The sequence below is a fragment of the Equus caballus genome, chromosome 1 (assembly GCF_041296265.1).
Source record: "Equus caballus isolate H_3958 breed thoroughbred chromosome 1, TB-T2T, whole genome shotgun sequence".
NCBI classification, from domain to species: domain Eukaryota; kingdom Metazoa; phylum Chordata; class Mammalia; order Perissodactyla; family Equidae; genus Equus; species Equus caballus.
Genome location: NC_091684.1, coordinates 154,572,458 through 154,597,147, shown reverse-complemented (window position 1 = coordinate 154,597,147; position 24,690 = coordinate 154,572,458). Strand labels below are relative to the sequence as shown.

Here is a 24,690-nt window from a genome sequence, read left to right as displayed (position 1 = left end):
CTACTCTCAGGGAACCAATGCCTACTTGAGCAAATAGACAATGAACAAGAAAATAAACACATAAAAGCAGCACAGATTGTAGTAATAAGTGGTGTGAACAGAAAAAAATTAATTACTGTGATAGAAAATGGTGCTGAGGGGAAGACAGGGCAGCTACTTAGGGAAGGCCTTTCTGCGAAGAGTTGAGACTAGAAACACAAGAAGGGTAAACCAAGAAACGATGTGTATAGACTCATAGGCAGGAAAGTCTGGTGAGTCTAGAAACTGTTAAATGATGGCTCTCGGTGAGGCTGGAGAAGTACCAGGGATCCTGTTGTTAGAGGTATCAATATGGGGAGGCCTTAGGGCATACATATTTAAAGCCATGGGAAGACAGTGTAAATAGAGCATAACCCATAACCTCCTCTAGAGGAATTCCAACATTTCACAGGAGGAGCCAGTAAAGGACACTGAAAAGGTAGGGCCTGAAAAAGAAAGGCACAGCAAGGAAGTCCAAAGACTTCCCAACAACTCCCTAACATTTTTATGTGTCATTTTTCTAAAACTGCCCTATAGTGTGTATTTAAACAAAGCGCATTACAATTTGGTTTCCAGATTTTGCTTCAGTTCTGGAGATATCTGTATCCCGGAAAAATCCAATTACAATTAACTAGAAGGTTACTCCCCCCGACTCTAAGTTATATCAGCGTGGCCCAGGATGTTTCTTCGCATCACAGCCACAGGGGTCCCCTCTGTGCTTCCGGGGGGTCATCCGAAACAGTGCTAGGATTGCAACTGAGTTGTCATGGCGACTATGCCGAAGACCCTGCCCCCCGCGCCGCTTTAAAAGGAAACAATGCACCGTCTCACGCTCTCGGCGTGGTAAGGAAATCGAACACGCTGCCGTGCCTAGGGCGGAGCACGGAGCGCAGGAACCGTCGCCGGTAGCGACTGTCACCGGCAGCGTAAGTCGGTTCCGTTGCTTTGAGGCCGCTGAGACTAGAACCTGGGGCGTCATGGCGGCGGGCGGCGCGGCCCCAGGTAAATCAGCTGAGGGGCAGGGCCGGGGCCGCGAGCCTCGCCGACAGTCTCGGAAAACGCGCGCCAAAGCAAAGATGAGAGTCTCGGGAGGGATGGAGGGATGCAGAGGCGGCCGCGGCGGCGGAATTCAGGACGCAGGGCGCCGCGCTCCGACGCCCCAGGCCTGCGCCGGGGGGAGGGCGGCCTCTGCGCGCCCCTGAGCGTCCGGCGGCTGCCGGGACTGCTTCCGAGGTCACCGTCCCGGACGCGGCTGCAGAGCGCAGGCCCGCTGCGCGCCTGCAGGAGGGGACGAGCCCACCGGCGCTCAAACCTCGGGGCCCATGCCTCCCCTCCGCCCTGCTCCCGCACTCGGCCGTCTCCTTCCGTCTCTGCTCCGTTCCGTGTTTCCAGACGCGCCCGGCGCCCGGCCGAGGGCCCACGCCGCGGGGCTCTTCCGGCCAGGCCCGCCCCTCGCCCTAGCTGCTAGAGGCCCTGCGCTGTTCCGGGCGCTCCGGCAGCCGTCCAGCGCGCGCAGCCGGAGCCGAGGCTGCCACGGCGCCAGTAACGTCGGGGCCCGGGCTGGAGGACACTCTTCCCAGGGCATGGGCAAGCGGGGAGGCCGGCCGGGGTCCGCGCGCCCGCCCGAGGCCTGGGACGAGACGAGCGCAACAGGCGGTCCCCAGGAAGCCGCGCGGCGTGTGGGACGTGGGGATGCGAGAGGGCGCGCAGCCCCTATGGCGCGGGAGCGAGTCCATTTGGGCTCCCTCGTTGGGGGGAGGGAGCACGGTGGCTTTCTGTTGTATGAGGGGGAGGCCACCGAAGCTGCCCCCCTACATTAGACCCGTGCGCTGAGTTTGGAAAGGGTAGAAAGTCTCAGTAGTTTGCCACCGCAAATCTGCTTTCTGAGAACGATTTCCAGCCCCAAATTTGAATCCTGCCTCCCCTTTCAACCACAGCTGTGGGCTCGTCCAGGAGGGGGTGGTGGGGCGGGAAGTTGCTGGCGGGAAATTTAAAATTCGTTGAGATTCTGAACCCACGCTCACTCTGCGCTCTCTTGTACCCTCGCTCTCGCCTCGGCTCCCGTCGGGTTCTGCCATGCCCTGCTCTGAAGAGGCCCCCGCCATCTCCCCCAGCAAGCGGGCCCGGCCCGCCGAGGGCAGCGGCATGCGGCTCCGCTTTACCCGGCTGTCGGAGCACGCCACCGCCCCGACCAAGGGGTCCGCGCGCGCCGCGGGCTACGACCTGTACAGGTGAGTGGGGACCACCGGCTGCCTGCGCCTCTGCTATCTCGGTCCCCCGCTGAGAAAGCCCAGTTCCCTAGTTCTAGAGCTCTCAGCCCTGGTAGCTTACATTCAGGCCCTCTGCAGCCACGGTTTGAAACGTTCTCTTCAAAGATCACAGAAACAAACGCTTTTTGATATATATAGGATTTCTGCCCTTTTTGGTGTTGGAAATTTTAGCATTCTTTTTTAGCATAATTCAATAGGGATTTGGGCAAAGAGTGTAGACCGGTAGCTAAATATCAATAAATGTGCACTGAGACGTGGTTAGTTTTGCAGCATGCATTGTCCCCTTTCCACGCGGAAGGCGGAGATGAGTAAGGCCCGCCTTGGCCTTCAGGGAGTGGCCAGAGGGTGATCCTGTGCTCAGTAGAAAGAAAAGCCACGAGTAGGAAAATACCTCAGCTGCTTCTGGCTTCAAGGATTAGTAGGATTTCTCTATACGTCCATATTCAAGTTTATCCCAAGGACTGGGAATTTCAAGGGATCTGACAATGAAAATCGGAGATGTTGATAATACCACCACACCCTTTCATTTGTACGGCACTTTTTACGTGTACTCAAAACTGTCCCATATAGTCTTTAGTTTAATCCTCGCAACAATCCTGAAGAAGATGAGTGTTACTTTTTACAGATGAGGGAGTTTGTGAAGAGTTGAATTGGTTGCCCAAGGCTGGAAGGTAATAGAATTTTTGACCCTGAATTCAGTGCTTTTTCCTCTTGGCTACTGTGCCCAGTTCTTAGAACCTTTAACGTAGGTGAAAAGTGATAATGGAGAGAGAAAGTGTTTATTACATGACTAAATCCTGAGCCTTAGGATGTATTTTAAAGCATGTCAGGTAATGCTAATGTGAGAACTACCGGTCTAAGTCAGAAGAAGGAGAAAGGAGTGTGTGATGATAGTAAGGGAGACAAGAAAGAAAAACAAAATTGAGCTAAAGGCTATTGTGGCTGAAAGGGGTATAGTTCAGTGCTGTAACTTTCATGGATAAACGTAGAGTGATGGAATTTTACTACACCATATCTGAACACTGTTGTGAGTCTTAGGAGAGTCTTTGATTTAATGTGCTTTAAGGATCCTCCTAAAAACACAGGTGCCTTTCTGCATACTGAAATAAACATGATAATAACCGGTCTTTTTAATAAGTTAGGATCTAGCTATTTGAAGAGAGGAAATTCTAACGAAATAAGTAAAAATATAGTACCCCTTTACTAGTCTTAATTAAGGTCTCCAAAGTAACTTCGAGTCCTGCCTTTTGTGAAATCTCGTACGTTTCTATCAAGGAGGGGCCTACAGTAATAGCACTGGTAGCAGCATTTGCTGGGTGGACCTTAGAGAATCAGTTCCTCAGCAGTGTCCGTCTCCAGGGGTTCACAGAGACCCACCCTTCCTCAGCCAGTGAAGTTCATGGCCACAGCATGGTAAGCTTGGTAAACTACAAAGACCAGCAGAGTAGACGCAACACGCTTCTCCCTCCCCTTGTGTTGTCCACTCATTTTCCCCTTTCCTTCTGCAGTTTTTCCCTAATCGCTTAGAGGATTGTTGTGAGAATGAAATGAGTTATATAAAGCAGTTAGAACTATGCCTGGCACATGGTAAGGGCTTAATGTTAGCTATTATTAGCAATTATTTCCCCTTCTTTCTTGGTTCTTTCTTTATCTTCCTCTTTTCATACCATGTTAGTGAAGCATGCACCCTTTAAAAGTCTGCCTCTCTGCCCCCTCCTGCAAGATTATTACCTCCATTTCCCAACAAAATTTTGTGCAAGGGAGAATACATTTACATGTTGACACCTTGTTCACCCCCAAATTCACAAAGAATTAACTATATCTAACTACCAATTATTTTCTTCCACTGTCTTCCTAGTGCCTATGATTACACGGTACCGCCTATGGAGAAAGCCCTTGTGAAAACCGACATTCAGATAGCTCTTCCGTCTGGATGCTATGGAAGAGTAGGTAAGTGATTTAAGATACAGGTAACTATGTGTCAGGCTCTTCCTTTGTGATATATTCCTTCAGCTTAGTTTCATTTCTGCTATAAAGGAAGGAAGGGATATGACCCTGCCTGTGTCCTAAAATAAAGAGGTGTCATCTGTGATGGCAAATGCAGCCATCTGAAAACTTTCATTTATGTGTTTGCTTTTGCTTCTCTTTGCTTTTTTTCCTTCTGATTACTTACTTGAGCTTTCAGGAGGCTCACATTGGCCCAGGAGGTTGTTCTCATAACTCCTCGCTGTGAGAAAAACTGCAAATATAAATAGGTGATTTTTAACTGGAGCTTTTTCCAGTGTTAACCACTAACTTTCCCTTCAAGAATCAGATTGCATAAGAAGTCAAATTTCTTTGTGAAGATGGTGATGAGAATGGCTAATGTTTGTTATATGAGACTATAGAGGGCCCCTCCCCATGGCTGAGTGGTTAAAGTTCCATGTGCTCTGCTTCGGCCAGGTTCACCAGTTCAGATCCCAGGCACAGACCTATGCCCCCACTCATCAAGCCATGCTGTGGCAGCATCCCCCATACGAAATAGAGGAAGATTTGGCACAGATGTTAGCTCAGGGCTAATCTTCCTCAGCAAAAAAAAAAGAATAGACACAGGCTTAGGATAATGGCACATGGCATTATGTATCACAAGAGTAAAACTTCTAACTGCTGTGGGTCCTCCCTGGGGTGTTGGGGAAGGGAGACTCTTCAGTGTGCTAGCTCCCTCAGAGTGGGAGTGGCCAGGACAAAACGGAGTGCACCTCAGTAGGTTTGACTTTTCTGGAGCGAGTCAGTTGTCTCTGGCGAGAGTGTTTAGAACTTCTTTTCAAGGGTGTAGTTTCTAGCTAACTTCAGAGTAAACGTAAAGGAGCAAATGGAACTGTGAGCCGTGGGGGTGGGGGTGCGGCTAGACTACCACTGTCTTGTTAGCCCCGAGGGCGAGAACTGCTGATACTTTGGCCTTTAGAGACAGAAGATGAGCTCTCTCTTCGTATCTCTTTGGCAGCGTTGACCGAGTTTTTAGTGTCTCTTGCCGGGGGTAATCAGAAGATGGAGTGAAATAAAAGTAAAGGCAGGAAGGGGCAGCATTTATTGACAAAGTGCCTCATTTAAGTTATCCCGTAATAAAATACTAGAAGTTAGGATAATTAATGGTAGGCCCAATGCTCAAGTCAGCAAGTATCAGTTATAGATTTAGCTTTTTATTTTTTTCATTTTAAGAATAAAAAGCATAGTGGAATTGGGGCTAGCCTGGTGGCGTAGTGAAGTTCATGTGCCCTGCTTAAGGTGGCCCAGGGTTTGCAGGTTGGGATTCCAGGTGTGGACTTGGCACCACTCAGTCAAGCCACACTGTGGGGGTATCCCACATAAAATAGAGGAAGACGGGCACAGATGTTAGCTCAGGGCCAATTTTCCTCACCAAAAGAAAAAGTCATAGTGGAATTGGGTGTTTAAAGTTGAGTTTTTGGCATTTTGCTTGACTGCTTTTAGGCCTTTTCTCTTCTGCTTCATTTGTTTCCTATAGACATGTCTTTTGGCGTCTGAATCATGAGTAGGGGTCCCAAGTTCTAGGCTAACCTCCTGGTTGGGTTTGTGCCTGACTGTCTCTGACTTCTTCCCATCTACAGTGCAACATGCTCAGAACTCCCATCTCAGAACAAAAGTCCTCTTCCTCAGTCCTGTGTCCCTGCCAGCCACAGTCCTCCCTTTGTGGCCAGCCTTCTGGACAAAGCTGCCTAGGCTTGTCCTCCCTTGCTCACCTTTCAGTTCATTCCAGAGTCCACGGCTGCACCACCTTAGACCCTCCATCGACTACAGCCATGGGGGAGTGATTTAAGTTCCTTTTGAATTAAACCTTGTCAATATTTTCTAAACTGTCTTCTACTTTGATGATAGATTGTGATAAATACATTCTTTAATTTGGAACCACCTGCTAAAGTTAAGAAGAAGACATAGGTGTTACAGGAGATGAGAGTGACACGCTTAAATTGTCTCATTTGGATCCAATATCACCATTCCCCCTTAAGAGCCAATTTCTCCTTTTTGTTTTTCAGCTCCACGTTCTGGCTTGGCTGCAAAACACTTCATAGATGTAGGAGGTAATACATTTACATTTTTATTCTGGAAATATTTGTAAGTATTTACTTTATCTTTGCTTAAGAGGTAGTAATCAAGTGACAAACTTTATTTTTATTTTCAGAAAAAGGAAATGATTTTGTTGTATCTTAGCTTTTAGAAATTTCCATCTCTGAAGTAAGACAATTATGATAGAGTTTTAAATGCTATTTGGTTATGTCTAAATTTTAAGTGACCATTATGTGACATGCATGTTATTTTACTGATAGGCTAACTAGACACTATTCGATGGGTAAGATTTTTAGTCTAGTGATAATCTGCATTTAGTCCAAAAATGACTATTCATGGAAGAAAGTTGTTATTGTAAGGGAAGAAAAAGCTTTTATGTCATTATTTAAGCAATTGTGTTTTCCTTAAGTAATTATTAATAATAGTAATTAATTATTAAGTAATTAAGCAAAAGGTTCTAGGAAATGCAGATTTATGTTGTAAGAATTTTCTTAACTCTAAGAAAGCCAGCCATGTTTGTCAAAATATAAAAGGAGAATCTTTCCATAAAGTCAGGAGAGAAAACTGTGCTTCCCTATCTACATTTCTTTTTTTTGTTTTTTTTCTTGAAGAAGGTTAGCTCTGAGCTAACATCTGTGCCAGTCTTCCTCTATTTTGTACGTGGGACGCCTCCACAGCATGGCTGATGAGTGGAGTAGGTCTGCGCCCACGATCCGAACGTGCAAATCTGGGCCACTGAACCAGAGTGCGTGGAACTTGAACCACTCGGCCACTGGGCAGCCCCCATCTCCATTTCTTGCTGAGCAAGTCCTCAGTGGCTCTTATTTCCCTTATAACAAGCCTTTCTCCTGTCTTCCAGAGTTTACTACTTCCTCACGGGGTCTCTTTCCTGAAGGAGTCCCAGCCTCCTCTGCTAGCCACCCTTGCTGCAGGATCTTGAACTGCCCTTACTGTAGCGAAATGCTCACCTTCCTCATATGGCTTCCTTGCTTCGGATCCCCTCCTTACTGGAGTGTAGACCCCACTGATGGGGTCCCCGTGTCCTGACCCTTCTTTATCCTCATTGATGGCAAGTGCTTCACTAGCAAAACGTCTTGGCCCTCAGATAAGTGGCTATGCTAGATTCTCTGCCTGCCGCTGTTTTTACAAAGCTATTTTTTAGCAAATGAGGAAACTGGCTGAGAAATGAGCCCAAGTTGACAAGTTAAAAACTGGAATCTCCATGCATATGATTCCAGCCCCCTGGGTCTTTGCATTGCAGTTGAGGGCTGTGGATCACCCTGTCCTTTGGCTCCAGCAGTCAAGCACTGTCCTCAGTTAGCTCCCTGTAACCTGCACTGCAGGGATTAAGCACAGGCTCAGGCCTGTCCTGGGCTGTCTCCAGCCTGCCCTTCAGTCCCCCTATGATGTCACTAGGTGGTGCTATGGGGCAAGACAGGAGGCCAAAAGTAGTTCTTAGGGGCTGAAGAGGGGCTGAGTTTGACCCAGCAGGGATGGTCAGCCCGCTTGGGTTGAGCATCGCCAGGGCTCAGTTATGCTTGATATTCAAAAACACTTTTACAAGGTCAAGTATGGTAATTTAGGACTATAACTTAAGGATATAAATGATTGTATATATTTTTAAAGAAATTTCAGAGTTGTAAAAGGAACATGGACTTTGGAGTAACAACTGGATTGGAGTCCCAGCTTTGTCACCAACTAGCTAGTTATTACTTAACTTTTCTGAGTCTCACTTTCCTCCTCTGTAAAATGAAAATTAGCCTGCTTGTCTCTGAAGGGCAGGAGGGTTAAATGATAATGTGGAGCATCTAACACGGCTTGACACATAGTAGACCCTGTAAGTTGTATTTGCTGTCCCCTAGGGACTTCATGGATTTTTTTTAATGTGGAAACTTTTTTTCTGACCTTGTTACTAATTTTTGCTCTAAAACAACGCTCTGCAAAAAATTCATGTAAAATACATGGAAAGTTAGTTTGCCTGGTGGTTGGTGTGGTATTATTCATAAAATCGCCCTGTGGTGTGTTCTTGGATGCAGAGTATCTTAAAAATGTCTCTTACGCACAAGTTTATCATAGTTGGCCCCAGTTTTTATTTCAGAAGAGAGAGGTTAGGAATCCCAGGCTGTAAATAAGGGTCAAAGGGAAAAGTTGAGTATGCAGGATTCTGTTCAGAATTCACATCTGGTAGGTGTGGATGGATTTCACTAAAGAAGGTTTCCAACAAGTGACATGCCAAAGTCTTGACACAGTAAAACTTTTGCCTGAAGTCAGTTAATCACTCTGCCAGTTCCAATGCATGATTTTTCCAGTGATAACTTCAAAATACTTTCTGCTTTCTCATGAAGAGAAATATCCCTGACGCTTATGCCCCTTACATAGAAAAAGAATAAGCCTTGGGTTTTTCTGGAAGGTCAAAGCACCTTTGAGTAATAAATGAACTTGGAACTATTGGATTTTTTATACTATTGGCATTCATGCTAAAAAAAAAAAAAGTGTTAATTGAGGGCCTTTTTTTCTGCCATACATTTTAACTGACTTCAAATGACTTCGTTTCTTTTGGTTAAAAGTTTTTCACCTTTCTGTGTGCCAAGCATAAAATCTTGGTAGATCACCTGGCTTTGCAGAATTCAAGACACTCACCCATTTGAGTACTCCGGATAGGACTGCTTTACAGATTTATAGCAAAGGTCTCTACAGAAAGGGAGTGTTTTTGTGTGGTAGAAGATACCATAAAGTGAAAAAATAAACACTTGCAGTCATGAAAAAGAGTCAAATACCCAAAGAGATTTAAAAAAACATAAAATCTAGAAGAGGACATGCAAATGTGCAACAAATGTATGGAGGGAAAAAGTCCAGCCTCACTAGTCATCAGGGAAATGCAAAGTAAAGCCGTGAGATGCCCTTTTTCCCTCATCACATTGGCCAGAATTAAAAAGATCACTACCACCTGGTGCTGGCAAGGACTTGGGAAATGGGCATTCTTAAATATCGCTGATAGAAATGTGAATTGCTACCCCATTTTTGCAAAGTTATCTAGCAATGTCCATTAAAATTTAAAATCTACATACCCTCTGACCCAGCAAAGTGATCTTTGGAACCTATTTGATGAGAATAAAAAGCACTGATACACAAGGACATAGGTAAAGGGCTGCTTTGTTTATGATAGCAAAACGTGAAAGCAACCCAAGTGTCTGATAATATGTAAGAGAAGACGTACACGGAAATGTTGGTACTGTGTTTCCACATCTTGCATCTAAAAAGAATGAGTAAGATTTACATGTAGTAATCTCAAAAGGTGTTTATGATAATTAAGTGAGGAAAGAAAGAAAGTAATATGTAAAATATATTACTGTGACATTGGCTGCCTGAGGGGAGGGCAGGGGAACATCATTAGCTTTTACTTTACGTGTATTTCCACTATTTGGATAATCTAACATTTTTCTAATAAAGTAGAAAAAGAAGAGCTCAGAAGTCAGTCTTCCTCTAACACATTCCCGGTAAATGAGTACTAGCTGTGCTTCCGCTCTCCCAGCATGGAGAGTCCATGTCTTCTGTGCGTTTGTTCCAGCATAGAGTTACGTGTTCTGCTGAGGGCTTTCTTCCTTGAATCTGCAGCCAGAACTTTCTCCATATAGATAATGTAGAAACCGCTGGTCCCATCTTTATATCAATTCTTTGAGTAACTACGAGGGACTAATTTAATGGTCAGTGGGCAGTAGGGAAAGGAACCAGGCTTCAGTATTCTTTGATCGGGAAAGTGTTGTTGCTCTGCAACTGGAAAAGAATAGACAGTTTCCTTCAGTCTAGACGTGACAGGAACCACCTCTGCTGCCCTTCAGCCGCTTCCATACTTGCCCTTCTCACTGGGAAAAAGTTATTTATCTTTAACTCAAACTCTTAGCTATGTGTCAGGAACCTTTTAAGAAGTGCATACATTCAATTTCACTTATCCCTAGTAATTCATTCATAAAGCACAGGTGTCCCTTTAAACTTCTACTGTAGTCCACTGGAAAAAATCTGAAATGATGGCTTTTCTGAGTATTTTTCCCCACGATAGACCTTTTTTTAAAATTTGCTTTTTTTCCCTATATGAGAAAATTGAAAGGGAGTACTTACCCTTGTTCTGTAAAAAGAAAAAATTTTCTTTTCACTTGACCTTCAAATATGAGTCTGGCCGACTAGCATTAGTACCGGTTGAGCTAAATTCCTGATTGTTTTTATTTCCTTCTTTTTTTTTTTTTTTAAAGATTGGCACCTGAGTTAACATCTGTTGCCAAGCTTTTCTTTTTTCCTTCTTCTCCCCAAAGCCCCCCAGTACACAGTTGTATATTCTAGTAGTGAGTGCCTCTGCTTGTGCTGTGTGGGACACCGCCTCAGCACGGCCTGATGAGCAGTGCCATGGCCATGCCGGGGATCTGAACCGGCAAAACCCAGGGCTGCCAAAGCAGAGCGCACAAACTTAACCATTTGGCCACAGGGCCGGCCCCCGCTTTTTTTTGATAAGGGTTCTTTTTAGGAAATGGGGTGTTAATAAGAAGATGTAACATGAAGCTACATTTACTTAGTTTCACGTGAATCCTATCCAGCATTTTACAAACTGAGAGAAAAGCATTGACATGTATGAAAGGAAATTGGCAGTGGAGGAGAGGGGCATGAGGAGTGACCCCTAATAGGTAGAGGGGTTCTTTCCGGGGTAATGAAAATGTAAAATTGGTTGCACAACTCTGAATACACTTCCGTTGAATTGTGAATTATGTCTCAATATTAAAAGAAATGAGAAGCCCTGGTGCACCTCTATTATCTGTGCTTCTGTTTATGGAAACATTTTAAATTCTTAGCACAAAGGAAAATGCTAACAAGTCTGGTAAACATACCTCGCTGGGCCAAGGCAGGGCCCTGGCTCCAGTTTCTCTCCTGCAAAGAAGTGCTGCCCTTGTGTTTATAAACTCAAGCAGGTACTAATAACACGCAGTTCTATAAGTGCACTTGTTATTAAGCTTTGTGCTAATGTCTTCTGAGAGATCATGCTCTAAGAAGGGATAGTGGCTCAGATTAAAAGGAGGGGAAGAATGTGAACTGAAAAGTTCAGTTCCATCTTGATTATAAAAATGAGCGTTGTGATACTCGCCAGACTGCTGCTTAACAGTGTCAGCGTTGACTTATTCCAATGCAGATCTCTGGTCTTCGGCAGGTGCGCAACAGATAGACAGTAGGTTTAGAGAGAGCAATTTGGGGCAACCGTCCAAGATGAGAAGTGCCTGCTCTGGGTTTAGGGTAGGAAATGGTCACCATGTGTAAGAATGACAGGTTGGAAAATTAGGACCATTTTCTAAATTCTTATTTGCATTTTAGTAATAACATTTCTTAGCTTTGAGACTTTACATAGTACAAGAGCAAGATTCGCTTATTCAGTTGTAAGGATGAAAATCTTAGATAAGAATGATTTTGAGGTAATCTTACACCGTCAGTGTTTTGGTAGCATAAATCAAACTAATATTTTTCTTTTCCCCAGCTGGTGTCATAGATGAAGATTATAGAGGAAATGTTGGTGTTGTACTGTTTAATTTTGGCAAAGAAAAGTTTGAAGGTATGTTAAATACGTACAGTCATGTAAACACTGAGTTTTCTGGGTTGTGTATCTGTAGACCACACATACTGACTCCTAATTCTCATTGCACAAAGCAGAATACAGAGAATGCATCAATGAAGTGTCACTAATAAACTGTTTGGTTTTTTTTTCCTTTCAAGTCAAAAAGGGTGATCGAATTGCACAGCTCATTTGTGAACGGATTTTTTATCCAGAAATAGAGGAAGTTCAAGTAAGTATCTTAAAGCTGAGTAGGGAATGAACCACGCAACGTCTTAAGGGAAGAGAAAAGTATAATTTTGAGGATTTATATGCTGTATGTAAGTAAATAGTAGTGTATAGGACTAGTCCTATTTTAAGCAAAATTAAAATCTTAGTTTTAGAATTTCTTGAAATGTTTTTCATAGCTATTGTATAGTATTACTTTGGATAATCATTTATACTGTGAAATTGTAGGATTTCCCTGGCTTCTTTGAAAATTATCCAGTATTTTAATTTCTGGAGCTTTTTAAAAATTTAATTTTCTTTTTGTAATCTCCTTTTTGAAAAGATGATAGCAATAGTAAAAGTCTTACAAATTAGGCCCTGGGGAGAACTGCAAGAGGGTCTGGAATTAACTCTATGGCTTACCACCTTTATGTCTTTTCAGGTTCTGGATGTCACTGAAAGGGGGTCAGGAGGTTTTGGTTCCACTGGAAAAAATTAAAATTCCAAGAACAGAAAATGAGAAAACGTACTTTTTTCTTAAAGCGTTTTTGGTGTTTTGTACTTCTGTAGACTTAATAGCTTTAACTTCTAAAGATATTTGTTCTCTTCTTTTCAGGGAAGGGGCACCTCTGTTGGAATCACAGAGAAACTTACTTTCTTGTGTTTTTCTGCATTTGGTTGTTGTATGAATCTCTGTGGTGACCTAATGCAGACAGTTTTGTTAATCAGATGTACATTATTTACACATCCAAAAAAGACTGTCTGATTTAACTCAACTGAATGCTACCCCTTCACTTCAGCAAGCTATTTTATTTCAATTGCTTTATAAATCATAAGCAGTGCCTTTCATTCAACAAATTTGATTTCTTTCACAGATGCAAATTATTGCATAAACTGAACTAAAAGATGACAAAAAGAAGTTAAAGTTATTCTTTGTTTTTCTCTTCATTGGTCTAAAACAATTTTTGTTATGTATTTAAGATGCTTTGTGAAGGTGGGAGGAAGAGAATCCTCAGTGTATTTTTTTAGTGTTCTCTTTGTTTTTTTTAATCTTCCTTTCGGTGGACCCCGGGTTGACTGGTGGAGAGGTGTGTTTGTGAAAGGAAATGTAGTTTGGGAATTTGCGGTTGGTTTGTTCCTCTGAATTTCATTCCATCAAGTAAATTGTACAAGTTGTAGTTGTATGAGTTTCCTTCACTGAAGTAACGATAATAGGCTGTATCCAAGAAAATATTGAATTAGGGATTGAATAGGGATAAAATACATGTAATGATAGATGTTTAGGCCACTAGGTATGTCGAGGCCAGCTACTTTTGAGTAAATATGTCTAAGCAGCATTTCATTGTGGATAGGGGCTGATTCCCTGGATTAGCTTGATTAACATCTGTTATCACCTTCCAGGTGTGCTTTCCTCTCCTGTATTTCCCAGACCCCTTTGCATGGGGCTTTGGGCATCACTAAGGCTTTGTCAATCAGATGCTCTAGTGTGAGACTCCTGAAGCATCATTTTGCTAGTGTGGGTCATGAAGACTCTACTTCTGGAGCTGGCAGCTCACTTGGCCACCCAGTTCCTAGAAGCACAGGCTGGAGTTAGTGTCTTCTGTGCTTCCAGTGATTCTTGGGCCATTTAATATCCTGCAATGTAGTATTTTCCATCTGTGGGTCACAATTCATTAGTGAGTCATGAAGTCAACTCAGTGGGTCATAACTAGCATTTAAAAAAATTGAATAGAAAAAGCAGAAACATGTCAGATGGGTAAATACTGTGAAGATTGTTTGAATTAAACATTTATGTGTGCCCGTGTGTACTGTCATGATGTAAATTATTTCTGAAATCAATAAGATTTAAATAAATTCTTTTCTGCTAAACTAGCCAGAATGATTCTATTCCCTGAACCCTGACCAATACATGTTAACAAATGAGTAAGAACAAATAGTCTGATCAACTACCGAGAGATACTGCCTTAGCTTACTCTCTTAGTGTTAGTTACCACTATTGAAAGTCGACTACCTTAAGCACTTTTACAACCTGCTTATTTCTTTCTCATAGTATACCTGTGGGAGAACAGATAAAACACTTGTTTTATAGATGACAAAAATGGGCTCAGAGACATTTGGTAACTTGCTTCACATTTCAGTTAATGATGGTCACTATTAAAACTCGGATCCCATGGCTTCAAAGCCCATTGTATTTGTGGTATCTTCAGTTTTCCAAGTGGTAGAGTGAATACAGAATGGAAGTGATGGTTAATGAAAGTCCTCTTTTGTTCATACTTGGAATATATTTCCATCTGGGCACCATACTTAAAGGAGGATGCTCTGAAGCTACTCTGAAAGAGGCTTGGAACCACATCCCTGGGGGATAGATGAGAGACCTGGATGGGGTTTGGGGGGGGGGGGGGATGTTTGGAGAAGTGTGTGCGTTGGGAATCCAAGGAATATGGAGGAAGGGGTGGCTAGAGAAGGTCCCTGGGATATGACAGATGTTCTTAGATATTAAAAATCTGACTCGGAATTGTCATTGTCATTTGTGACCTGAGGGACTGGAACTAGGATCCTCGGGTTTAATCAACCAAGATGGTGGCAGTGAGAATAGAAAATAATGTAATGATCTCTGCCCCTTGTTCCTGGCACAGCTCCTAAAGCCCCTGTATTTCCTTAAGTAAGTGACGAGCACGAGGACGATCTCTTGTTCTAATATTGGTCGTTGACCTCTGTTCTGACACAGAGCTCCTGAAACCCTTGTAATTTCCTGGACGATGGGAGTGTTGTCCTAATGTGGTGACTAGGTGGGTTCCCGGTTGGCTCCTGGATGAGGACTGTTTACCAGAAAGATCAAGCCATGATTAGAACCTTGGAATTTTCAGCCCTGGCCCCATTTTCCTTGAGAAGGGAGGAGGGCTGAAAATGGAATTGATGATCATGCCTACATAATGAAACCTCCATAAAATTTCAGAAGTACAGGGTTCGGAGAGCTTCCCGGTCTGAATGCATGGAGGTGCTGGGAGAGAGGTGCACCCACAGTGCACAGAAGCTCTGCGCCCCTTCCCACCTACCTTGCCCTACTCATCTCTTCCATCTGGATGTCTAAGTGTATCCTTTATCATGTCCTTTAATAAACTTGTAAGTAAGTTTCCGAGTTCTGTGAGCTGCTCTAGCAAATTAACCAAACACAAGGAGAGGGTGTTTGGAATCTCCGATCGATAGCCGGTTGGTCAGAAGCACAGGTGACAATCTGGACTTGGCAGCTGGCATCTGAAGTGGGGAAGGGAACAGTCTAGGACTGAGCCCTTAACCTTTGGGATCTGACGCTATCTCTGATAGATAGTGTCAGAACTAAGTGAAATCATAGGACACCCAACTTGTGTTGCAGAAAATTGTTTGGTGTGGAGAAAGCCTCCACACATTTGGTGATCAGAAGTGAAATGTTTTATATGAGTAGTATAGGAGATTCACAGGGAAGAAAGACATAGTAGGGAAGAATTGGGTTTTTCTCTACAAAGGAAGGAAAAAAGCTGAGTTTTTCCTTTACAGTGGCATAAGGACAGACTCATGGTTCTCTAAAACAGCAAATTCAATGAAGAAAAGCAAGACTATGCCATATGGAAGAGAACAATACAGTCTGCTGGAGTGCGATTGTTGGAAACTATCTTCTATGTTATATATGCAAAGTTTGAATATTTTATAGTAGTTTTACTCGTTTTATTGGGAAATATAACATTTAGGAAAGTATGATGTAGTGAATAACTACAAAAATAGAAGCACCTAGGGGCCTGCCTAGTGGTGCAGCAGTTAAGTTCGCACGCTCCACTTCAGTGGCCCGGGGTTCATCAGTTCAGATCCTGGGTGCAGACCTATCACCATTCGTCAAGCCATCCCACATAGAAGAACTAGAAGGCTGTACAACTAGGATATACAGCTATGTCCTGGGGCTTTGGAGAGAAAAAAAGGAAAGAGAGGAAGATTGGCAACAGACGTTAGCTAGGGGGCAAGCTTCCTCAAAAAAGAAAAAAAAGACACACCTAAATAGTGCTCTAGTTTGGTTTGCCAGGAGACGAAAGCCTTACGCTGATAAGCTTTGTTTTCTTCCAGTCCGCTGGAATCAGTTGGTGGTAAAGGGAAACCAGGGAGCATCCCTATACAAGGGCAAGTTCTTCCTCCCCATGAGAAAGGAAAACAAAATTGTTTACCGATGGCCAAAGAGAAGCATCATTTTCACATGTAGGCTGCACCTCATGATTTCCAGATTAACTACAAATTGAATAGCAATTACCACTCTATCAGTTTAGTAACCTCCCAGGCAGAAACCAGGCAGTTTTCCTGTTCCTTGACAGTTCTGCCTCACTCGCTAATGATGCCCACTGTCCACTCCTGTCCTTGCTACTGTGTACATCAGAAGAGAAATAATCAGGGAGACTCCTACAAACTAGCCTGGTGCTCCATCAGTTAATTTAGCTTGGTGGCTATCTGCAGAGGAAGTCACATACTAACCCTTGGCCTAGGTGGATGGGGGGCCTGGGTGCCTTCCCTGCATGGTACTTCATGCCACATGGCTTCTCCATCCCACCTGGCAGGAGATATCAAATGATAATTTCCTCAAATTCATTTTCCATTTTATGAATGGCAGAATGGCAGCAGGCTGGAGGGCTAATCTCTGCAGGCACTTGGAGTTTTGTGAAGTGAATATATCAGAGTTTCGGGTCAAGGGGCCTTGCACTGTTGGCATAAGTACATGAGTACTGAGTCCAAGTTATCACATAGAACGTTCTCAGGAAGGCTCGAACCCCAGTGCTCTTGCTTTGACTATCCCCAGATCTCCCTCGGTCCTGTTTCTCTTTGCACTTCTTTTCCTCTGCATCTTCAACTCCAGCGGCGGCTCCAGTTAGGAGAGTACCAATAGTCTGTACTTACCTCCGCCTGCCACTTCCTTTCCCTGCTGCTAACGTCTGCTGCATGCTCTGAGGTAATGGTGACAGACTGTCGGTCACAAGGACGGCAGCTTGCAGAGGAGGATCGAAATCACATGGGCCGAAATTCAATGATAAACATTCATCGTAATATTTATAGTCAGAGAGTATCCCTGGAGATGGAGAAAGCTGTTCATGCAAACCCCATGCTTAGAGGGATACAATCATTCTGGTAACGATAATAGTGTGGTCTTTGATCAGGCATTTAAAGCCATTTTAGCTTCTCTTCAGTAGGGTAAAATATGCTATTTTATATAACTGACCTGATCCTTTTAGCTGAGAAATACCCGCTATATTGTATAATCATCCTAAGAAGAAAGGTGAGATTGGCAGGAATAACTTCTCAAAGGTGAAAATAAAATTTCTCTTGCTGAAAAACCGCATTTCCATTTGGAGATGGATTATGTACACAGTGTTTTGACATTGCTCTTTTCCTTATTGAAAGGAGAACGAGAAAAATATATATAAATGAAACTAAAATTTCCACTGAGGAAATAGTCTCAAGAAGTATATGAAGAAAAGATAAAGAAGTATATTAAAAATGATTCCCCTTATTAGCAACTAAGCATGGTTAAATTGGGAGAATTTTAAAAGATCCAGAAGGTCTCCTAAACAAAATATCTAATTACTATTTATGAAAGTAAATTATAGAGAAAATTTAAGATTAACAAGTTGCTAAATTATGTCTTGGTTTGATCGTAATTTTTAAAAATGGGTCTAGCAGATGAGTAAAGAAACCTCTGAGAGAATATATGCCAAAATAATGATTATGTCTGGCTGTTGGAATTACTGGTAATTTTTTCCTTTTTGCATTATCTATAACATTTTTTAACATGAAAACTATATTACTAGGTTAAAAAAAAGCTTAAAATTTTATGATAAAATGTTTGTTTAATTTTGATCACATTCACTATCTTAATAAGTATTTTTAATATTGGAAATATGTGGGAAAATTATTACTATAAATTATAAATTTTGAAGAAAACATATGCACATTGGTATTATGGAAAAGCACTAGCTTTGGGAATTTTAGACCTGAGTTGAAATTCTGTTCTTTTACTAACTAAAAGATCTTGAATAAATAAAATAACCTTACAGAGCCTCAATTTTCTTAAAATAAGGAGAGCACATCAGATAATCTCCAGGGTCTTTTCCTGCTCTTCTGTTCTGTTTTGTGAATTTTAAGATCAGACTTTATGGCTGTAGCAAACTACTGCCACCTAGCGGCAGTTATCTAACATGAGGGGACTGTATTTGCGGTCTAAAATCGTCATTTATTCATTCATGTTTATATTTGCCTAAATCTATATGCTGGGTAAGTGCCAGCATCATCATTCATTCAGTTTAGTGTTTTTCTACATGATAGAGGTGAAAACAAATAAGATGTGAGCTGTCACATGCTAGTTGCGTGACCTTGAGGACATCGTTTAGTCACTTTTGAGTCTCTGTCTTCCCATCTGAAAAACAATATCCATCTTACATTATTGGAAAATCTAGAGATGGTGGATGTAAAGTATCTCACACAGTCCATGGCAAAGAACATTTGGTCAATAAATGGTAGCAGTTATCTTCAGGAAAGTTACCATCCAGTAGGGGAAATAAGACAAATACAGAAATCTGTGCAGTTTGTGATATGCCTTGAAAATACAAACAAGGCACAAACATGTTCAGAAAATGGCAAAACCAAAGTTCCAACAAACTGGAGTATAAAAGACATATGTTTTTAGGAAGTTGCTGGTAATTATTCTGGAATGGTAGGTTGCAGGTCCACTCTGGAGGGTCCTAAATACCAGGGAAGCAATGGCCGACCTTAGACGAGTTTGGGGCAAAGAGTAACATCACCAGAGCTGACCTTCGGGAAGATTGATATTAATCTAGTGTCTGTGCCAATGAGGTTAAGAGACCACCATCAAAACAGCCAGGTAATGAGCACAGAAGATGGCAAAGGAAAGATGCGTGGAAATGACACTGAGAAATGCAAAAATGAAGCTGAGAATGCATCTAAGATGACTTAAGACATTGTTAGATTACAAATGAACTACCTGAGACAAAGGGAGATGAAGATGTGCTTGGTGTCATGAACACAACCAACCACAGCAGTTGCAGGACTGGACTCTAGGGTTCCTGAGTCAGGGTTTAATACGTCTTCTCCACCCAGGCAACGTGTTAGCCTAAGTTTCCACTCAGGTATGAACCCTGAACCAAATATGAGATTGGCTTTCTCATCACTCCATACAAGTACATAGGCAAGAAAAACTTTTTGTGACTATTTTCTAATGTGCCAGGGGCTAGAGGGGACATTTTATGACAATCCACTCTTCTACAAGTCCACTCACTTTGAGTGTTAGAAACTGCATTTTACTTAGAGGAAAATAAAATCCCAAGGGTGCCCCATTTTGAAATCCCCATGGGATTTATAATGGCTTAACTTTTAGTTGACATAAATATTTTTTTTCTGGCATCTTAGAGAAGCAGGCAATTTCAGAGGTGATGTTTTGACAAATAGTAGCATAGATCAGGACAAATGACAAGAAGCTCTCATAAAACATACTTTGACTAGAGCAAAGGCAAATAATGATATAATCCCCTGCAGCTCTATGTTTGGAATGGAAACATTATATTGTTGGGGATGATAGGAAAATAATATCAGAAAAAGACTAATGCTGTACAGGGGTCCTGTCTGATCGGGGAGAGTAAGATAATTCCATGATAAGAAGAATAATACGGTGCAGAAAAAAGAAGGTGCCTGTTGACTGAAACTGTGTTTGGTTATCACAGGAGAGATGAAACACTTTTTCATAGTCAGAAAAATCAATATACAGCCAAAGAAGAGAAGCTGTTTGATGATAAGGCAATAAAAACTTCAAAGGGTAACTTAAAAATGTTTCCTGATTCATTTCAGCCTAAACTGATCCCCGTGCCCGTCTCACGCTGTCCGCCAGCTCTTTCACTGGAATATGTTACCCAGTCTCCTTGGAATCATTACCGGGTCTCCTTGGAATGGAAACTGTGTCAGACTCCGGGGGTGAGTGGGAGGGAAAATGGCGCTGGCAGAAAGAGAGGAAGTGTTTTTTCAATTTAGAGCCAGAAGTAAGCGCTGACATCTTCTCACATGTGTTTGGGGACAATGGCACATGCCAATGGTAACACGTCCACTTTTCCGAGTCCCTTGCTCAGAGGCATTTGGCAAGTGGCTGCAGAAGCCACAGCTACTACTCCCGCCCCATCCCCAAATCTCTGAATCCTTTTTCCTCACTCTTGGGAACATGAAAAGGGGACAACAGGCGCAGTTTCCACCTTTGTTTTATTAGCATAATCATCCAGAGAGAATTCTCTTATTCTTCCTGCACTTGTATTTTGAAGTGAAAAACCTTTTTCCTTACATAACTTCACTTCCTCTCCTCTTAAGCACACATTTTAGGGGGTTTGAACATTAACATCAGCTGACTTGAGAGCAGCGCTCGCTAAGCCTGCATTTTCTAGGCCAAAGTAGACAAAGTCAAGTTAAAGGAGCGGTTGCCAGTTGATGCTGACTGAGATAGGAGCGAGGCGGCTTAATCACACTGGGCTGCGTGCCCGAGGGCCTCCCGCTCCCCGCTCCCCTCTCCCCAAGTTCATAGTGTTGGGGGGGTGGGGAGTGTGACTCCTCAGACTCCCAGCGCACCTCCTCCGATGAGCCAGCTGTGACAGCTGCCGGCCCTTGGCTACTGCAGTACGGTTGAGTAGCAGAGAGAAACCTATATGTTTATTTTTAAAGATACTTTTATTTATGTATGACACAATGTCTACATGGAACATCTTTTGTTTAAAAGGCAAATGTAACCACCTGTTTGCCACATTTTGCTTGTGCTTTCTCCCCGACTTGTTTGTAGGCATAGAATATCATCTTTTAAACTGCTTTGCCCTGAGATAATTATCTGTGTCAAATTTTGTTAGAAGCGAGTGTCAGAACTGCAATTAGCATACAAATAGTCGGAGGAGGAGAACTAACCTGTTGAAATGCTCTCTACTCAGGGTGCTATGCTAGTTGTGTTGTTTTTGCCTCGACAGAATATTTTGTAAAGCTGGGGCAGAATCCCTCTTGGGGAGAAAACTAGTTTCTTTTTTAGGGAGGCAGCCAGCCATTCTGATGGGCTACTCAAGAATTAGAGGGGGCCCCAGAGCTCAAGGCTTGCTTGGGCAGCCTGAGAACAAGGAGAGGCAGGGCGACGCAGAAGTTGTGGGAAGGGGTCCCAAAATGTGGTAGGAGGCTCCTCCGAGAAGGGATGAGAGCCAGTGAGGAATTTCCTGCGTCAGGGATCGCCAAGGAACTTATTCTTTTAAATATTTATTATGCAAATTCCAATCATGTATGAAAGTCGAATGCGTAAATGACGAACCCCATGTGCTCATCACTCAGCTTCAACAATGATAAAATTCATAGCTGATTTTGTTTCTTCTATATCCCCACCTCCTCCCCCATCCCCAACCCCCCAATGAATTATCCTGAAACAAATCCCAGACATTGTATCACTGCATAGATTACATTTTAATCTCTTTAGTGAGCCATCTGTGCTGTAGCTTCCCTCCTATTACCCGAACTTCAAAAAAGTTGATGACACACACTGCTTTAGTGTCAGTGGTACTTTGGAGGGGGACTAAAAGCAAAAAAGTTTGCATTTGGGCCAAAGTGGGTAAGAACAAGACAGTAGTATGAAGCTTGATGCAGAGCTGAGATTAAGAATGAGCAGAGCTCCCAAGAATTCTTGAAATGATTGGGGGAATGGAGAAGGAGAGGATGTTAGATTTTCTTTCTCTTTATCTCTCTCTCTCTCTTTTTTTTTTTCACCGAGGAAGATTTGCACTGAGCTGACATCTGTTGCCAACCTTCCTCTTTGTTTTGAGGAAGATTAGCCCTAAGCTAGTATCTGTGACAATCTTCCTCTGTTTTATATGTGGTTTGCTGCCACAGCATGGCTGATGAGCGGTGTAGGTCCATGCCCGAGATCCGAACCCACGAACCTGGTCTGCTGAAGTGAAGCACGCCAAACTTAACTACTATGCAACGAGGCTGGCCCCAGATGTTAGATTTTCTACAGGATGTTGGAGGAGGGCTCATGCAGGGCTGTGTGTGTGTGTGTGTGTGTGTGTGTGTGTGTGTGTTTTATTATTAAAATGAAGAGTGACTCTAAAAGACTGGAAGACTTGGGGACAGCCAGACAGCTGGCATTTGGGTTACAGTTGCATATTCCAAGTTTCCTTTCCTTGAAAGGGAAGAAAATACTAAATTTAAACACCATCTTTCAATTTCTCAGTAATTTCCCTTTCTGTCTTTTTGACAAATGCAGTCTCGACACATCAGTGCCTCCAAGACACATGGAATCGCTGGAGAGGCGTTGTTATGCAATCCCAGTCCCAATTAAGTTTTCAACTCTTTCTGAGTAGCCCTGGTTAAGTCACTGTTCTTTAATAACTTGTGGTGAACCAGCAAAAATGACCAAAGGTCATGGTAATTGGACCTAGATAGTTGCACAATTCTCCCACAGCATTTCCAAGGGAAATTGGGACATAGTTGGACTAAATATAGATTCATCAAATTAATAATGCTCTTTAAGTTTATAGATAAACAGAGGAATTTGGGACTTGAAATGTCATCTTCTCTTAAGAACCATCCGCACACTTGATAATTGCTCAAATATTTCCAATGTTAGATGTACTATGAGCTTTTTTGCACGTTTATGAGTTACAAGTGAGTTATTTCCAAGATACTTTATCTTGAGAATTGTTATTCATATGCTAATGAAAGAGATTTTTTCCCTTGAGAACAGAAAATGACACCTTTCCTGTCTGTCTGATAGGATAACTTGTCTTTCTATCTGCGGAAAAGGCAGAGACACTATCTGGGAAACAAAAATTGTCAGCAATCTTACGACAATATATTGTTGAGAACGTTGCTATTCAGAGGCCTTAGAAAATAATATCCAGACATCCACTAGATGTCACTTGATGTTTGCTTTTTTGTAAAGGTAACATATTTCTTTCTTTTTTTTTTTTTTTAAAAAGGTTTATCTGCAATTATGAATCCACAACTCCCAGTGGGTCCAAACTGGCAGAAAACAAGATGCAACAATATTTGAGTGAAAGCAGGCAAAAGTCATTAAATGGGAACAATGATTATAACTTTAAATAAGATTTGGGTGGTTTCGGGGTTTGCATAATCCCTCCTGGCATTTGCAAGGATGAAGAGAAGCCAGCAGCTTTGCCCTCCCGCTGTGTTTAAACAAAAAATGGAAAATTGTAATGAACAGCTAGATTTTTCCTATCTTCCATTTTCTTTTTTCTTCTTTCTTGCTCCCCATTTTTAGGAGAATGCAAATTTAAAATGATTGCCCTTTTAATGAAGTTATTTTGCAGCATTCTAAGACCAATTTTTCTTTGTTCAACTATCTACCCACAATTAAAATTGTTTTCATCCACATTATCTCTGTGGAAGGCATGTAACAAAAGGAAATGGGGAAGATGTCTAGAAATTTTGTGAGGGTTCTTGGGGGTTATCCACTTCCTGTAGTTGCTAAAAATCTAATAATCAGTTCCAGTAGAGAGCATATATCCTGGGGTTTTGTTTTGTGGAACAGCCATTTGTTTATTTTTTTTAACTGTCATTGTATTTTGGCTTCACGATGGTTAAATGCGTCTCAGTATTAAGTAAACTTCTCTGACCTGCCTATTTCCTGTCTTGTCAAACCTCTCCTTGTAAGAATAACAGTGTTCTTTTATTTGGTAGTGTGCGGAGTGATGTTTTTGGCATGCTCAACATTTTTGACTTGCAAAAATTTGTGACCTCAAGTGTGAGAGAAGTGAATGCTTGCTTTACTGCCTCATAGGGTCCCAATCTTGAAAAGGGTCCTACTGCATACATGTTAGCATTGCGAAAGAATTAGCAGCATGTTCGTTCCCCAAATGTCACAAATAATAAACTGGAAGAGATTTTTTACTAAGTTACTAAAATTATTAAACAGGTGAATACTTGGTGACCATTTTGCTTCTACTAAACTTACATAATTTCTCAAACTGACCTAGCCATACAAAGACGTATGTGCTTTTATTTACTGTGTTCTATCTAAATAATTCATATTTTAAAAAACATATTTTCAAACTAACGCACATTATGTGGCAGAGATGGTGTTGCTATTGCAAGTAAAAGAAGAGAAGAAATATCTGTTGCCTAATCTTTACATGTCCAGATCTAAATGGTTGTCAAACGATTCTGCAACATAAGAACCACCAAAATAAAAAATCTCAAGCAAGGGTCCCCTTTTTTTCCAAAAAGATGGCTATTTGATGGCATTTTCTCTGTCTTTTGGTTTAACTTCTATTTTTCCATAATGTATTTTTCAATTATGAGAATAAAAACCTCGCTGAACATCTCTTGCTTTTAAAGATCGACAACTGCTAAATATTTATCTTGAAATTTGAGAATAGGAACCCGAAGAGAGTAGATCGGGTTGATTTGAAGATGTCGTAGAATAAATTTTTATAATCTCAGAGCACTAATTTTGGTAATTTTCTGAAAGTCTCAGCTAATGAAAATTTTCTAAAT

At 42.2% G+C, this 24,690-nt stretch overlaps 1 protein-coding gene across 2 annotated transcripts; it reads left to right on the top strand.

Annotated features, from left to right (window-relative positions):
- Window positions 1-739: 739 nt before the first annotated feature.
- Window positions 740-14,016, top strand: DUT (deoxyuridine triphosphatase). Of its 2 annotated transcripts, none has more exons than XM_023617909.2 (7): window positions 740-1,020; window positions 2,111-2,249; window positions 4,147-4,238; window positions 6,320-6,364; window positions 11,863-11,937; window positions 12,099-12,169; window positions 12,587-14,016. In XM_023617909.2, the coding sequence occupies exons 1-7, from the start codon at window positions 996-998 to the stop codon at window positions 12,641-12,643; spliced, it is 504 nt and encodes a 167-aa protein (XP_023473677.1). In that variant the 5' UTR covers window positions 740-995; the 3' UTR covers window positions 12,644-14,016. The 2 variants fall into 2 exon arrangements, with proteins under 2 accessions (XP_023473677.1, XP_014589373.2); XM_014733887.3 differs by lacking the exon at window positions 740-1,020 and adding an exon at window positions 1,081-1,560.
- The last annotated feature ends 10,674 nt before the right edge of the window (window positions 14,017-24,690 follow it).